The sequence below is a fragment of the Chlorocebus sabaeus genome, chromosome 11, assembly GCF_047675955.1.
Source record: "Chlorocebus sabaeus isolate Y175 chromosome 11, mChlSab1.0.hap1, whole genome shotgun sequence".
Classification (NCBI taxonomy): domain Eukaryota; kingdom Metazoa; phylum Chordata; class Mammalia; order Primates; family Cercopithecidae; genus Chlorocebus; species Chlorocebus sabaeus.
Window position 1 is genome coordinate 128,340,171 of NC_132914.1, and position 14,179 is coordinate 128,354,349.

The window sequence follows — 14,179 nt, forward strand, 5'->3', positions numbered from 1 at the left end:
AGGATTGGAGGCCATGGCGAGCTGCTCCTCCTCTTATAAAGTTACAGCAAATGTATCATCCTGATAAGATGGAAAAAATGTGCCAGGAAAATGAAAGCAGACTGACCCAGACTAAAAGAAAAAAAAAGACACAGCAAAATCTTTGGAGAAAAAGGAAAGATGATGAATTCTGACAAGTAATAATGTGATCAGCTTAACCGTTATGAAACACTTAGAGTGGATCTTACGCAAAGCGGTCAAGATAAAGGCCTTGAAATCTCAAATTAATCACTTGTAGCATTTCACGTTGGCAAAACATTTTGCTGCAAGTTGGTCATCCTTTCAGTGGCCTTGTCAGAAAAGTCTGGGAACAGTCGTGTGTGCATCTTTCAGCTTAACAGCGAGAGGTCTGGGGCAGAACCACACTTTATAGCCTCCAGTGGCAAAGCAGGAGTGATGATGAGACCCTGAGCTCAGGTGGGGTGTTGGTTGTGATGGGATCGTGAGCTCAGGTGGGGTGTTGGTTGATGAGAACGCTGCACTCACTCAAGTTGCTCGAGATCCTCTCTGGCATCTCCAGGCGTCCCTCTCATGGGTCCCAGGCTTCATGGTTTCTCCATCCCCTGAATCACTGGAACACTGCATCACTAACTTTCTATTCCACCTGACCCCAAAGACACTGCTCAGTTCACAGGCAATGGGTTTCATATTATTTCCTTTAACTTATAATTGTTTAAAACTAAAATTTAGTTAAAGAATTTGATTTTTGAATTGGCAACACAAAATTGAAAGGAAAAGCTTGAGAATCTATGCATAAATGTGTCTGCCTATGTGTGTTTCTGCATATTCCCTGGTTTCCGCCCTCCCTCCAAACAGGTAACCCGTGATGCTGGCTTCATGGGTATACAGGGGGTTTGTGCAGATAGGGGGACTGTAACTACACACCCACCCCATCGCGGCCTTCAGTGTATGTGGGGGCTGTGGCTTCTTCACCGACGAAGAGCTGCCTCAGTCTGTCTCAGACCCAGAAAGTGCTCTATAGAGTGGGTGCGCGCGGCAGCCCCGCCCTGCTCTCTGGGTGTGAGCGGCAGCCCCGCCCTGCTGTCTGGGTGTGAGTGGCAGCCCCGCCCTCCTGTCTGGGTGCGCGCGGCAGCCCCGCCCTGCTCTCTGGGTGTGAGCGGCAGCCCCGCCCTGCTCTCTGGGTGTGAGCGGCAGCCCCGCCCTGCTCTCTGGGTGTGTCTGTCAGCCCTGCACTCCTGTCTGGGTGTGGACGTTCAGGTTGTTTCCAATCTTGTTACAGATCAGTCCCCGCCTGTGTCAGTGGGCAAGGTACCCAGAATAGAAATCCCTCAAGGGAAAGGGCATGAGTTGCAGAATGGCAGAGTCAGGACCTAGGGAAATCTCCACCCCCAAAACAAGGAAAGAACTGGAAGAATTGTTTTGAAAAAGTATTCGGAATTCTAGAAACAAAGGCATGCACACCAAAAGCATTTATTCAAGAAAACCTTCTGAATCTCAGTAAGAAGAGCAAGCAGAGTCTGTGGCAATTTGACTTGGGGCAACTTTCATTTCCACCCTCCCTCTGTGTGATGCTGTAGCCACCACTGGAGGCACAAAAGTGCTTCCCAGGCAGATGGCCAAGGCCAGCCTGCCCCGAGGGCACAGGCCGCACTCACACATCAGTGACCATCAGTGGTCTGCAGTTGAAATCCCCCCTCCTTGAAGTAATAACTGTGCATTAATCACTTACGCTTTTGTCACTGTCCTAGTTGAATGGAATCATCACTGCATTTGAAAACCACTGACCTGTCATCCATGCTGCTCCCGCTTTCTGCTTGTTGTTACACAGGGAGGTTGGCTGGAGGGCATCCGCATTTCTGGACATGCTCTTTGTGCAGACGCCATGCTGGGTGGCTAATATGTTCACTTATTTTCTCTTCCCTGGCCTTGGGACACTTCTATTATTAGCCTCACTTTACAGATGGGAAAATAAGGGCAACTAAGGTGCATCAGACTATCAGCTGAGCTGGGCATGAGCTGAGCTGCCAGGTGTTGAGGTGGTCAGTGAAAACAGGAACTGAGGAGGGAACAGTTGGGGTGCTCACTGCCACAATAGTGTCCTAAAGGGCTAGGCAGGAGGGGGCAGTCCCACCATGCACCGTTCTCCCCCAGAGAACAGCACCAGGAGGGTCTGAAGCCTCCGTGCAGACGGGGCCGTCTCCTGCTGAGAGAACCCTGGGCGAAAGTCTCCTGCTGATTCCTGGGCTTGGGAGCTGTGCCAGGAGGAAGGGGAAGGGCTCACAGTGGAAAAGTCCTGGGCACAGAAGGTGCCTTCAAGGCCCCTAGGGTGAGGCGGGCTCAGCTGGTGCTTCTGAAAGGCCTGGCGCGGGTGCCTAGTCCAGGGGTGCAGATGTGTGGAACGGCGAGGTTGGCCCATCCCGTGTGGGGCCCAGCAGCTTGCTCTCTGACTGCAGCTCCCTTCAGAGACTGCCAGGCTCTGGCAGCACCCAGGCGGGCGTAGGGACAGTGGCTGCCCTGTGAGGCCGGCTAGGTAGAGGCCTGTTCATTACCTGAAAGTTCGTGCCTGAGTTCAGACAGAGGACTTTCCTCTGGAGCTGCTCCTTGCTGACTCTGTACACGGCCTCAGAATTTTTCAGACACAAGAGAGAAGGCTAACCCTCACCCTAACCCTGCAGCCAGAGGACGTTAGGGGACTCTTCTCCCTGCTGTGCCTGCCTCGCCAGCCTCCTACTGAGGGAGCTGCCCAGGTGAGGGGCAGGTTGTGCTGAAGCCTCTATCGGGGGCCCCTCAGTGGCCCGCCCAGCCGTAGGTCCCAATGGGAGCCGTCCAGCAGTTTCCCAGCAAGGAGGGGCATTGGCAGGAGATGATGACGCTCAGCCGCAGCTTCCGTGGCTCACACAGCCGCAGGCCCGGGCCGGGTGGGAGATGAGAGCCAGCCGCTGGGCTGGGGCCTGGCACTTGAGCAGTCATTTGCACAATAGGCACCATCATTCTCATCACCTGGGGCCCTGAGGCGCCGAGGACCTGGGTGAGTTGCCCAGGGTCACGCTAACTGAGCAGATGCTAAGATGAGGTCTGGCCCAGGCTCATCCCCTCATGCCTGCATGTGTTCCTGGGACTAGAACTTGGCTCTGCCGTTTTCACAGCACAGGAGCTCTCAGAGGCAAGCTTGCGTGTTGTGTGTGTTGGTAAAGGCCCACGGAACAGAGTGAGATTTGTCCCAGCGATGCCCCTGTGTCCCAGGAGCCCTGGCCAGGCAGGGGTAGCCTGTGGTGAGGGCAGTGGCCAGGCGGATGCCGCTCTCCTGCAGGTGCAGCGCGGTCCTCCTCAGCTTCCTCCATGGCTTCTTGTTCAGGTCAACATTGGCATCCTCATCGCTGTGACCAGAGTCATCTCACAGATCAGCGCCGACAACTACAAGATCCATGGAGACCCCAGTGCCTTCAAGTAAGTTGACCTCAGGCTGCCAGCAGTGCCACGGCCCTTCTGCCCCCAGAGGACTGCTTTGAGGTCACAGGAGAGATAGCCACTCCTGCCTCCTGTGGCCGGCACCAAAGCCCTCCACTTGCTCGGTGTCCCTGCGATCTTGGGGCAGCTCTGGCTTCATGCCCTCGCGTGGCTCTCGTGACCCAGGACAAGGCCTTTACCCAGCCCCAGAGCTCCCATGTGTAGAAGAACAGGGTCTACGGATGTTCTCCTAGGGATTTCTTCACCCCAGGGTGATGAGCAGCTGGGGCGGGGGGATGGCAACGGGGAAGATTCTAGAGCCAGAGAGCCCCTGCCAATCCTGCCTCTGCCCTGGCCATCTGCTGGACTCAGCGAGTTCTTTAGCCTCTCAGCACCTCACCTTCCTCACGTGCAGAACGGGATAACAGGTTCCGCCTTGGCTGGCACATCAGGGAAAGTCCAAGGGAGAGTAGTGTCCTGGCATGCTCAGGGCTGCCCACCTGGAGAAGGGATGGGGGTCTCTGGGAGGGATTCCAGCCACACAACTCACTGCCATCGGGGTGTCCTGACAGCATCTGTTAGGGCCCAGCCAATTGCAGGTGACAGAAATCCCAGCATGCGCTGACCTTACAGAAGGGGGACTTAGACTGACGCAGGTGACTGTAAAGTCCAGAGCTCAGAAGTCTAGGCATGGCAGGAATTGTTTGGTAATTGCAGCACCAGGGCCCAGATCCTCCTCCGCATCCTCCGTGTTAGCTTCAGGCTGAGGTCAACTCTGCCCCCTGGTGGCAGAATGGCTGTGGCAGGGGTTCAGGCCCACGGGGGAGTCCCTGTCCCACCTGCTCAGACAGAGGCCTGCACCTGGAGGAGGAGGGGGACTCAGGCTGGGCCTGTGCCCTCCCTGAGCCAGACCCTGTAGAGGGGATTCACTCATATGACTGTGTGACTGTTCAGTCAGCACCCCCAAACCACAGGGCCAGAAAGCTGGGGAGGCGGTCCCTCACAGGGAATTTGGGGGCTTTGTGAAGAATAGGGCATGGGTACCAGGCAGCTGACGTTCCGTAATGTTACTTCAGCCACCGTATATCTTTTCTGATGTGAAAGCAAAAGTGGTAAATATGTCAGCAGTGAATCTATGAGAGAATTAGTCCGTAATGAATTCCAAACACCATAAATTAACCTGACAAGAGGTTGCAGCCTCCTTGGGCTGTTCAGCTCCTGCAAACCTTCAAGGGCTGTGCCCCGTGCGAGAAGAGAAGCTTGTGGGGTCAGAGATCACGTCCTTTCCTCTTCCATTGCTGAGACCAGGCTGGTCTCCTGGACCCCTCCTGGCCTGGCCGGGGAGGGACCTGTCCCTTCCTCACCCCAGCCCTCAGCTACCCAGGCCCTCACCTCAGCGTTCAGGGTCGGCCAGTCTGTTGCCAGCTTGTCTCAAGCAAAAGCTCATGCTCCCTTGTCTGAGCCCGATGAGACCACTACTCACTACGCCCACTGTCAACAGAACACCCCCGTGTACCTGCCTCACACCTGTGCACCAACTTCCATCTCTACCCCACTGCCCCCAGCCTCCCAGCAGTGCCCATCCAGGAAGCAGCTTCTGTCCACTGCCTTTGCTTCTCCATGGAAATGTCCTCAGGGTGACAGGCTGGCACTGTGTCTGCAGCTCTTGTGAAGGCTCGAGGTGGCATGCCCTGGGAGAGCATGCCCAGGTCTTTGCAGGGCACAGCTGAAGGCACTGCCCACTGTTCCCACCTGACTCTGCATCTGGCAGCCCAGGGATGCGTCCCTCCCAGGGAGGTGCAGGCAGGCATCTCTGGGGACAGACCTCTCTGGGTCCCTCTCCATTGTGCAACCCAGCACATTCCCCAATGCCTTCAGCTCCTCTCCTTTAGGCAGCCAGGTCTGCCCCCGGGGGGTGCTTCCTCACAGTCTTAGTGTGGATTGTGTAACACTGGACTCCCAGGGCTGAGGAAGCAGAGCCAGGGAGCCGCAGCGCCAGGCAGGAAGAGGGCAGTCATGACATCATGAGGAAGTTTCCTCAGCACCTTCCTATTCCTTATCCTCTGGTTTTACTCTAGTGATTTTCTTCGTGCCAAGCAGCCCAGTACTCAGTGAATAACGAGATAAGATTCTTCCTCAGGGCTCTCCACAGGGTTGGCTTACACTCCCCCCCAACCCCCACCCCACCCCGCCACACACAAGAAAAGTGGAGAAAAGAACAGGTGAGGTCTGAGAAGGGGGAGAAGTCTGGTTTCACTTTTTAAAAAAGTCTCTGTTTATTGACTGTGATTTCAGACTCCTGAAAAAGAAGCAGGGAATGGTCAGGTTTTACAAGAGGGACCCTGGGGGCGGGGGCGTGAGGGTGAGACCCCCATGGAGGTGCACCTGTGAGCAGGTGACTATGGGGGCCGGAGACTCGGCCTGAGCCCCCCAGGCCAGGGCTGACCTTGGGGGAGCAGAAGGGGGTCATAGATCAGAGAGGAAATCACACCCCCTGCCCAGAGCCTCCTCCAGATCCAGGGACCCCTTCTTGCTTTTGACCAGGGACACTGACAGCTCTGGCCGTGTTGAGACTCCTCAGAGCTTCAGTTCGGCGTCTTCCCCCAATATCTTCTTTTATTGTTCATTTTAAGAAAAGTCAAACCATCACTTTAAAAGTAGCACATTTTGGTACCTATTTCTCGGTGACCTTTCCTTTCAAATATGGTTTCCCGGGATGTAAAGATTGTAGCTGAATAATGCATGATATCTTTGTTTCTCAGAGACAGGTGTTTTCTTTTTACTGCGTTGGTGTTATGAGAACAAGCTGGCTGCAGCTTCTCTGAGCTCTGAAGTGCTGGAACACTTCTGGGTTTTATAGGCACCCGTTGCCAGGAGCTGTCAGTGCCAGGCTCTTGGGCTCTTGACAAGGGAGCTCATTATGGCCGCGTCTCACCTCCTCCAGGGAGGTGCCAGATCCGCGTGCAGCACTGCTGCCTGGCCGTCCATTTGTTCACCATTCATTCATTCAGTGTTTATCTCCTGAGAGCCTCTGAGTCCTGGTGCTGGGATGCACTTAGGGGTTACAGAGACAAAAGACCAAGTTCCAGCCTTTAGGGAATCCACAGTCTGTGAGGGTGGCAATCTCAGTCACTGGGCGGAGTGATGAGGGGTAAACTGAGGCATGTGACAGTGGCTGACCTGGGCAGCAGGAACTCTAGACTAGTCTCTAGACTTTTCTCTAAGGCTCAAAGGCAGAAGGTCCCTGCTGTGGAAGGCCCAGCTGTTTCAGAAGTCAGGATGGACTGGACTAGAGTTAGCTGGCCATGACTGACACAGCACATCAGGAATGGCTTTGAGGCAGACAGCTGGTGGGCCCAGTCAGAGTGGGTGCTAACTCTGGCCCAGGTGGGGACGTCTGCATACCCTCTGGTTCTGCCCCTGATGAAACCCTCTATCACCTTAGCTATTACCAGGGGCTGTGGGGCCTCAGTTTCCTTATTAGAAAATGAATGGGGTCAATATATAACCTGCCCGTCCTGTGTCGAGGGCCCGTGGGGCTCTAAGGAGATAAAAATGCATGCTGGTAGGGGGTGTGTTTGGGGATGGGGCTCTGTCAGTTCACAGCGCAGTTCAGCAAGCCTTTGTTCAGCACGTCCTTTGAGCATGACCAGGGCCATGAAGACGGTCAGTCGGTCCTGCCCTCTGAGAACTCACTGTCAGTGTCACAGGAGGGTTCAGGTGATCAGCGGGGGACACGTGGGCTGCAGCCCAGAGAGGCCTGGAGGATTCTTCCTGGCCATGGCCTCATTTCAGGCCCAGGCCTCATTGCCCCCTTCCAAGCGTCTCACAGGAGGCCTGGGTTCTGGATGCTTCAGGGACCCTCTGCTGCTTCAGTCCCCCGAATCTCTCCCCTCCGGCCTGGCTCCTCCTCATCTTTGCAAACAGCTCAAATGCAAGCCCTGGGCCTGGGCAGAGTCTCCCTGTGGCCTGGGTGAGCCTGGGGTGCTATCTGGACTTTTCCAGAGCTCTCTCGCACCCACCAGCTGTGAGGGGATGGAGGAAACACCGAAGCTCCTTCCAGGTCAACGCCTCACCCAAGGCCACCTGCAGGGAGGACCCCAGGTCTTGCTCCCAGTGGGGCGGTGCCTACACGCATTTGGAAGCCTGGGGTCTTGAGGGCAGTCCTTACAGCCTGCACCTGTTCTCCTGCTGCTCAGGATGACTGTCACTGTTTCTCTCCAGGTTGACAGCCAAGGCAGTGGCCGTGCTGCTGCCCATCCTGGGCACCTCGTGGGTCTTTGGCGTGCTTGCTGTCAACGGCTGTGCTGTGGTTTTCCAGTACATGTTCGCCACGCTCAACTCCCTGCAGGTGAGAGCCCACAGGGAGTGGCAGCGAGGTGGGGCCACCAGCCGTCAGGAGCAGGCATGCAGGGAGCTAGGGCTGGAGGGAGGCCTGCCCTCCCCGCCTACCTCAGGAGCCTGTAATGCAGGGCATCCCCAAAGCCTGAGGACTCTCAGAAAGCAGGGCCTGCAGGATCCTGACCCCTTCAGGGTGGGGCTGCCTGTGCTTCTGGCCGGCATCTGTAGTTGGCACGTCCTGACTGGGAATGGAGGGACAGTAAGACAGTCAGGCTGTGGCAGCTCTGGAAAGAGAGTCAGGCAAAGAGGTGGCCAGGGCGGTCCCCAGGTGCTGCCCTCTGTGTGAAGGGCTGGGGAGGGTCACCTGGGAACCAAAGACTTGGGATGCCAAGGGTCAGGGCCCTCAGACCCATGGGCCCTCAAGGGAGGGCAGACATGGGTCCCCTTCACCATCCATGGCCCTCCCGGCCCTCCCCGGGCTACTCGAGTTGTGTCTGTGTCTGCAGGCCAGTGGCACGTCTTCCGGAAGTGCCTGCCCTTGCCCTGTGCTGAGCCTGCCTGGGAACCCACCTGCCATTGCACCTTTGCCCACGCAGCCCCCGTCCCCCCGAACTCGGTCCAAGCAGCTGCCTGAATCTAGGTTGGATCACAGGGTGGGACCCAGGACGCCCCTCCGTCCTCACAGGCCCCAGGTCATGGGACCTGGTGTCACAGCGTGCGGTGCCAGTGCCACTCTCAGGCTGCATGGGAGGAACCTCCAGACAGTGTTCCGAACTACACGCAAAGGGCTCTAATCTCTGTTTCTTCCCTCCCTTCCCAGGGACTGTTCATCTTCCTCTTCCATTGTCTCCTGAATTCAGAGGTACGTCCACTCTACTTCCTAGCAGTATGAAGCTGGCTTTTCCTTTCTGAAAGGTCACAGGAGTGGGAAGAGCGTTGCCCTGTCAGGGTGGTGTCTGGGACTCAAATCCTGAGCCAGCTGTGTTCCTGATGACGAGTTGTGTGCCCTGGGCCTGCAGCTCGGCAACTCTTCTCCCTGCCTCGTTGCTAAGCGATGGACAAGCATCTTCTCTCCCTGGAGAAGTGGCGACTGCATCCTGGGGAGATGCAGGCGTGTTCCCCAAAGTCCTCCTCAAGGCCTTGGGGAAGCTGGCCTGGCTGTGAGAGGGAGGACTGCTGTCCACGGGAGCTGGGAAGGGGACTTTTGTGATGTGGCTTCCTTGGACTGGGGCAGCCAGCACAGGCTCATTCTCGGTGCTGCTCTGAGCCTGGCACCTGCCATGTACTTGGCTGGGGGAAAGCAGGGGCTGCCCCAAGGACTTCTGTTCCTGTGGGAGAACTTTTCCCAAGTCAGCTTTGAGCCCCTGCCAGGCTGAGGTGGTGAGAGCTGCCTTGGGGTGGGGAATGGGCCAGGGCAGAGGGGTCACCCTGCCCGGTCTCTCTCAGTGGCGGTGTCCGTTTGCAAGGACAGGCCAAGTGGGCCGAGGAGGGCAGAGCAGAGAGTCGCTGAGCAGGATGGTGACCGGGCAGAAGGGCTGCATGATCACAACGCCCAGTGACCCCTTGCAAGGCCTGAGGTGGATGCGGGTGGCAGGAAGGCAGTGCAGCCATGGAAGTCCACCCCCCCCGCCCGCCACGCATTTTTGTTTATTTGCTTCTCTCTCACACTCACCCCGGGACATCCACTGCTGAGTGTGAGGAGCCCAGCAGAGTCCCCTCCAGACCCAGCTTCCCTGGCCTGCGACACAACCTGGGTCTGCCACACAGAGCAGCAATGCACAGCTCAGCTGTGGAGCCACCAGCTCCGACTCTGTTATTTCCAAATCCCAACCTTCCCCGCACATCTGCTTCCGGGGTTGCACCGGCACAGACTCCTCTGGTTACGGCTGTTGCAGCCTCTGAAATTGCTTCTCGTGCTCCCTTCCCTGCTTTCAAGGTGAGAGCTGCCTTCAAGCACAAAACCAAGGTCTGGTCCCTCACGAGCAGCTCCAGCCGCACAGCCAACGCGAAGCCCTTCCACTCGGACATCGTGAGTGCAGCCTCCTTAAACCCAGGGTCCCAGCCCATCCTCCGTCCCCAGTCTCGGTCGTCAGCAGGATGGGGTGTGCCTCAGCAGGATGGGGTGTGCCTCAGCAGGATGGGGTGTGCATCAGCAGGATGGGGTGTGCATCAGCAGGATGGGGTGTGCAGGCAGCAGGATGGGGTGTGCATCGGCAGGATGGGGTGTGCATCGGCAGGATGGGGTGTGCATCGGCAGGATGGGGTGTGCAGGCAGCAGGATGGGGTGTGCATCAGCAGGATGGGGTGTGCCTCAGCAGGATGGGGTGTGCCTCAGCAGGATGGGGTGTGCATCAGCAGGATGGGGTGTGCATCAGCAGGATGGGGTGTGCATCGGCAGGATGCAGTGTGCAGGCAGCAGAGGTGGCTTCGGGTACCCAGCAGTCTTTGTCCTCTCCTGCCTGACTCCGGCCCGCAGGCTGCATGTGCTCTGGGCTCGTATCCCCCACACAGTGCCCTGTGTCCTGATGAAGTCACCACAGCCCTCCCCTTTGACCCTGAAGGGTCAGGGCTTCTTGTGTTCACTTAGGGATGGAAAGACTTAAGAGATCAACTGACCATGAGGTGGCCCATCCCCGCTGCCCTTTAGAGCCCAGGCAGGCCCCCAGGCAGTCTGGAGCAGGCCCTGTTAGGGTTCTCACTGTGCCACTGCTTCCCATCTGCTGGAGCCTGCTCCAGTGTCCCATCTTCAGAAGTCCTTCCCTGCACATGGTGCTCAAACAAGGCGCTCCCACCCGATTTCGCACTCCGCCTCCACCCACAGCTGTGTGGTTTTCCATTCGCTTAGGGACCATGTCTGCCCTGCTCCACGGGAGCTGGCTGGCTCATGCACTGCTCTAGCCCCACAGCTACAACTGTGCCAGGTGCGTGGCACGCTCCATGACTCACCATGGAATGACACCAGCATGGACAGATGCACGGGGGTGAAAGCGTGGGTGCCGGGCGGATGGGTGAGCAGAGGAGGGAGTGAGCACTCAGCACAGCATGCTCGTGGTGCCGGAAGGGAGGTCAGTGTGGAGAACTCTGCGGGTGGAGATGCCACAGTGTACACATCCTCATCTCCCCCAGGAGATGCACCTTGCCCCACCACAGGGAGAACCCTCAGGCAGCTCTGGGCCCAGTGCTCCCCGTGCTCACTGGGCTTGTGGCTCTCCCCTGGGGAGCAGGCCCTTCACTGCTCATCCGTTTATGCTTTGCAGATGAATGGGGCCCGGCCAGGCACAGCCTCCACCAAGCTCAGCCCCTGGGACAAGAGCAGCCACTCTGCCCACCGCATAGACCTGTCAGCTGTGTGAGCCGGGAGGCTGCCAACCAGGCCAGGCTGCGCTCAGAACACCGCCCCCCCAAACGGAATGAAACGCCGCATCTTTGCCCGTGGGACCCTCTCCTTGCCGCTGTCTGGACTTGGGTGTTATGGTCCTGAGATAGCCGTCCTCCCGTGACTCTGGCTGTCAGAGCACACTGCTGAGCCCAGCAGCCTGATACCCAGGCCAGCGTGGGCCCTCCTGCCTCGCATCCACCCATGGGCTGAGTGACTCCCTCTGGGGACTCCCAGGACACAGTGGCCTGACAGTGATGGTGCCCTTGAGTCTCCCTTCGTCACTGAGCACCAGACCCAGCGAGGCCAGGACACTCAGGTCCCGCAGCCCCAGGAGGGGACGTTCAGCCTCTGTGCCTTGGTGGGACTTGGGGACTCAGGGCCAAAGAGGTGGTTCAGGTCCCCACGCACCCCCAGACAGTCAGGTGCAGGCAGCTGGGGGTGTGTGGGGAAGAGCATGAGGAGTCCCCAGTGTCTGAATTCACTGGTGAGTTCCCCACAGCCGGTGCCAGCGTGGGCCAACCTGTGCTGTCATCAGTTTGGGGCCTGCCCAAGCCGAGCTCAAGCCGTGGGCGGGAGTCGTTGACTCTCCAGGTGAGGGTGACCCCTCTGCCCTGTCCTTGGGGGGTCCCCTCTGTTCACGTCAAGAGCCACTCTGGGCCTTGAGACCGCCTGATGGTGCCAGTGCTTGGGGGAGCTTCTTGGCCATCCTCTGTGAGTTTTGCCTCTTTGGACCCCAATTCAGCCTTAAGATGCCCTCCTTCTTTCCTTGTGTGCGAGACTCCTTGGTTGTTCTTGGGCCACAGGAGCTGGTCGTGTCCCTGCAGTGCCTGGTGTCCATATGGAAAATGGAGGGCATTTTCCAAGACACCACCTTCCCCGGAGCCGTCCTCATGACTCACAGGCACTCTACTGGGCAGACCATGTGGCAGGTAGCACCCTGCGCTCCATCTGGTCACCACGAGGGCGACCCACGCTGAGTCCCCACTGACCTGGAGAGGGAGGGCTGGCGACAGCCATGTCGTCTGTGTTGAGGGAAATTTATGGACTCAGACTCAGGCCCAGAGGAGATGGGATAATCGTTATGGACCTGTGTGTGGACATGATCCTGTGGAACATAGGTTTGGGATCACAGATGTGAATTAAGACACCACTGAGATACGGTCTATGAGGTTCATACTGTGCCGAGAGCACCCGTCGTGTCTGTGAAATGTGGGTGAGACATTCAAACCTGGTTTTCATACTGGAAAGTCTTCCTTTAAAACTGTGACCATGATTCCATTCGGCCCCTCCGCAGCCCTGTCTGCCTTGTTTCAGAGTGAGTTTTCCATGGAGCTTGTGCCCTTTTGCATCCCGCCTGGTGGCTTCTTAATGTAACTCTCCCCTGGTCACCTGGAGTGGACCAGTCATCTGCAGGCCTCTCCTGCATGGGGAGGGTAGGCAGGGAGCAGTATGTCTGCAGGGGTGAACCTTTGCTCTTCTGTCAGGCAAGGCCCGTGCTGCAACAGCCACCTGACACATGGTGACAGTGCCACAGGCCCTGTGTGTGGCCCCTGCACCTGTGCTGTGGCAGGTACACCTGGCTGCTGCAGGCCAAGGCTGCTGTTCAGCAAAGAGTCCCATGTTTAGTGTGGACTAAAGTCCCATGTTTAGCCACTGCCCCAGGCTCCTGTGACCCCAGAAACCAGGTCACGTGGACCACGGTGGCAGACCCTCATCACGCCCTTGAGCACCTAGAAGTGAGAACACTGTATTCCTACAATTTACACTTGGATATTTCTCCTTATTTAGTTTCTAGTGAAAGAAATCAAGTAAGGAACGATCTTTACTTTAGATGGAATTATTTGTTTTTTTTTAAACTGTTGCCATATTCATCTATATAGCTAATATTTCAAGATAAGTAAAGAACAAAACCTGTCTAAACCTTTTATTTCCAATGAATGAAAGTCGTGCACTTTATTTATAGGCTCTATGTTTTGGCTTCTGCAGTACTTTTATTATCTACACATAATTTGGCCAAAAATAAGAAATTGGAAAGAATTACATGTTTAGTTTATAGTAGAAGATGATGACACTAAGTTGTGAAAATATGTTGTGATTTTTATGAAATAAAATCTTCATGTCCTTAAAAGAAAGTGTGCTCCTTAAAATCTGTTGCTAGTGGAATGTGAACAGGACAGTGAGTCTCTAAACACACGTCAGTAACATCCCAGGCTGGGGTCTGCTCAGTAGACATTCACTCAGCACCTACTGTGAGCTCCACACATCCCTGCTCTGGGGATGCCCCGGGAGCCTCTGTCCCAGGGATGGGGCATGAACAAAAACCAGGGGCAAGCAGCAGGCCTGGGAAGGAAGCATGGGAAGGAGGCCTGAAGGGACATGCACAGGCCTTTGTCTGCCCAGGGTAATTTATGCAAAATACACTGCTGCTGCTTCAAAGGAGGCGGAGTTCAGCCACATGTCACACCCCCAAATACACTCATTCATTCCTTCCCCATGTTGCTTTTCTGCTTTTTACAGAATTTACAGAGATGTAATTTACATGGTCCTACATTGCCTCTGCTGTGCAGCTGTCTGCTTTTATTCTTTTCTTTTCTTTTCTTTTGAGGTGGAGTCTCTCCGTCGCCCACCCTGGAGTACAGTGGTGCCATCTTGGTTCACTGCAACCTCCGCCTCCCAGGATCAAGCCATTCTCCCTCCTCAACATCCCAAGTAACTGGGACTACAGGCATTCACCACCACAACCAGCTAATTTTTGTATTTTTAGTAGAGACGGGGTTTCACCATGTTGGCCAGGCTGGTCTTGAACTCCCAACCTCAGGTGATTCGCCTGCCTCAGACTCCCAAAGTGCTGGGATTACAAGTGTGAGCCACCACACCAGGCCCGCCGTCTGCTTTTAATATGTACTCATAAACCACTTTCCATATTACTCTATTGTTCATAATTATGATTGTAATATAAAGTGTTCTGTTACATATTATATTTTACCAAAAATCTTGCACTCATTTATAACT

At 56.1% G+C, this 14,179-nt stretch overlaps 1 protein-coding gene across 4 annotated transcripts in view; it reads left to right on the forward strand.

Moving 5' to 3' along the window:
• Window positions 1-13,293, forward strand: part of ADGRD1 (adhesion G protein-coupled receptor D1) — a 184,661-nt gene extending 171,368 nt beyond the window's left edge. For 2 of the 4 annotated variants that reach the window (XM_073021244.1, XM_073021246.1), the window contains 5 exons: window positions 3,311-3,447; window positions 7,672-7,798; window positions 8,609-8,650; window positions 9,725-9,817; window positions 11,046-13,293. In XM_073021244.1, coding sequence (XP_072877345.1) covers window positions 3,311-3,447; window positions 7,672-7,798; window positions 8,609-8,650; window positions 9,725-9,817; window positions 11,046-11,141 — 495 coding nt within the window. In that variant the 3' untranslated portion in view covers window positions 11,142-13,293. The remainder of the gene's footprint in view (window positions 1-3,310; window positions 3,448-7,671; window positions 7,799-8,608; window positions 8,651-9,724; window positions 9,818-11,045) is intronic. The other 2 variants (XM_037987267.2, XM_037987274.2) reach the window with 1 other exon arrangement.
• The last annotated feature ends 886 nt before the right edge of the window (window positions 13,294-14,179 follow it).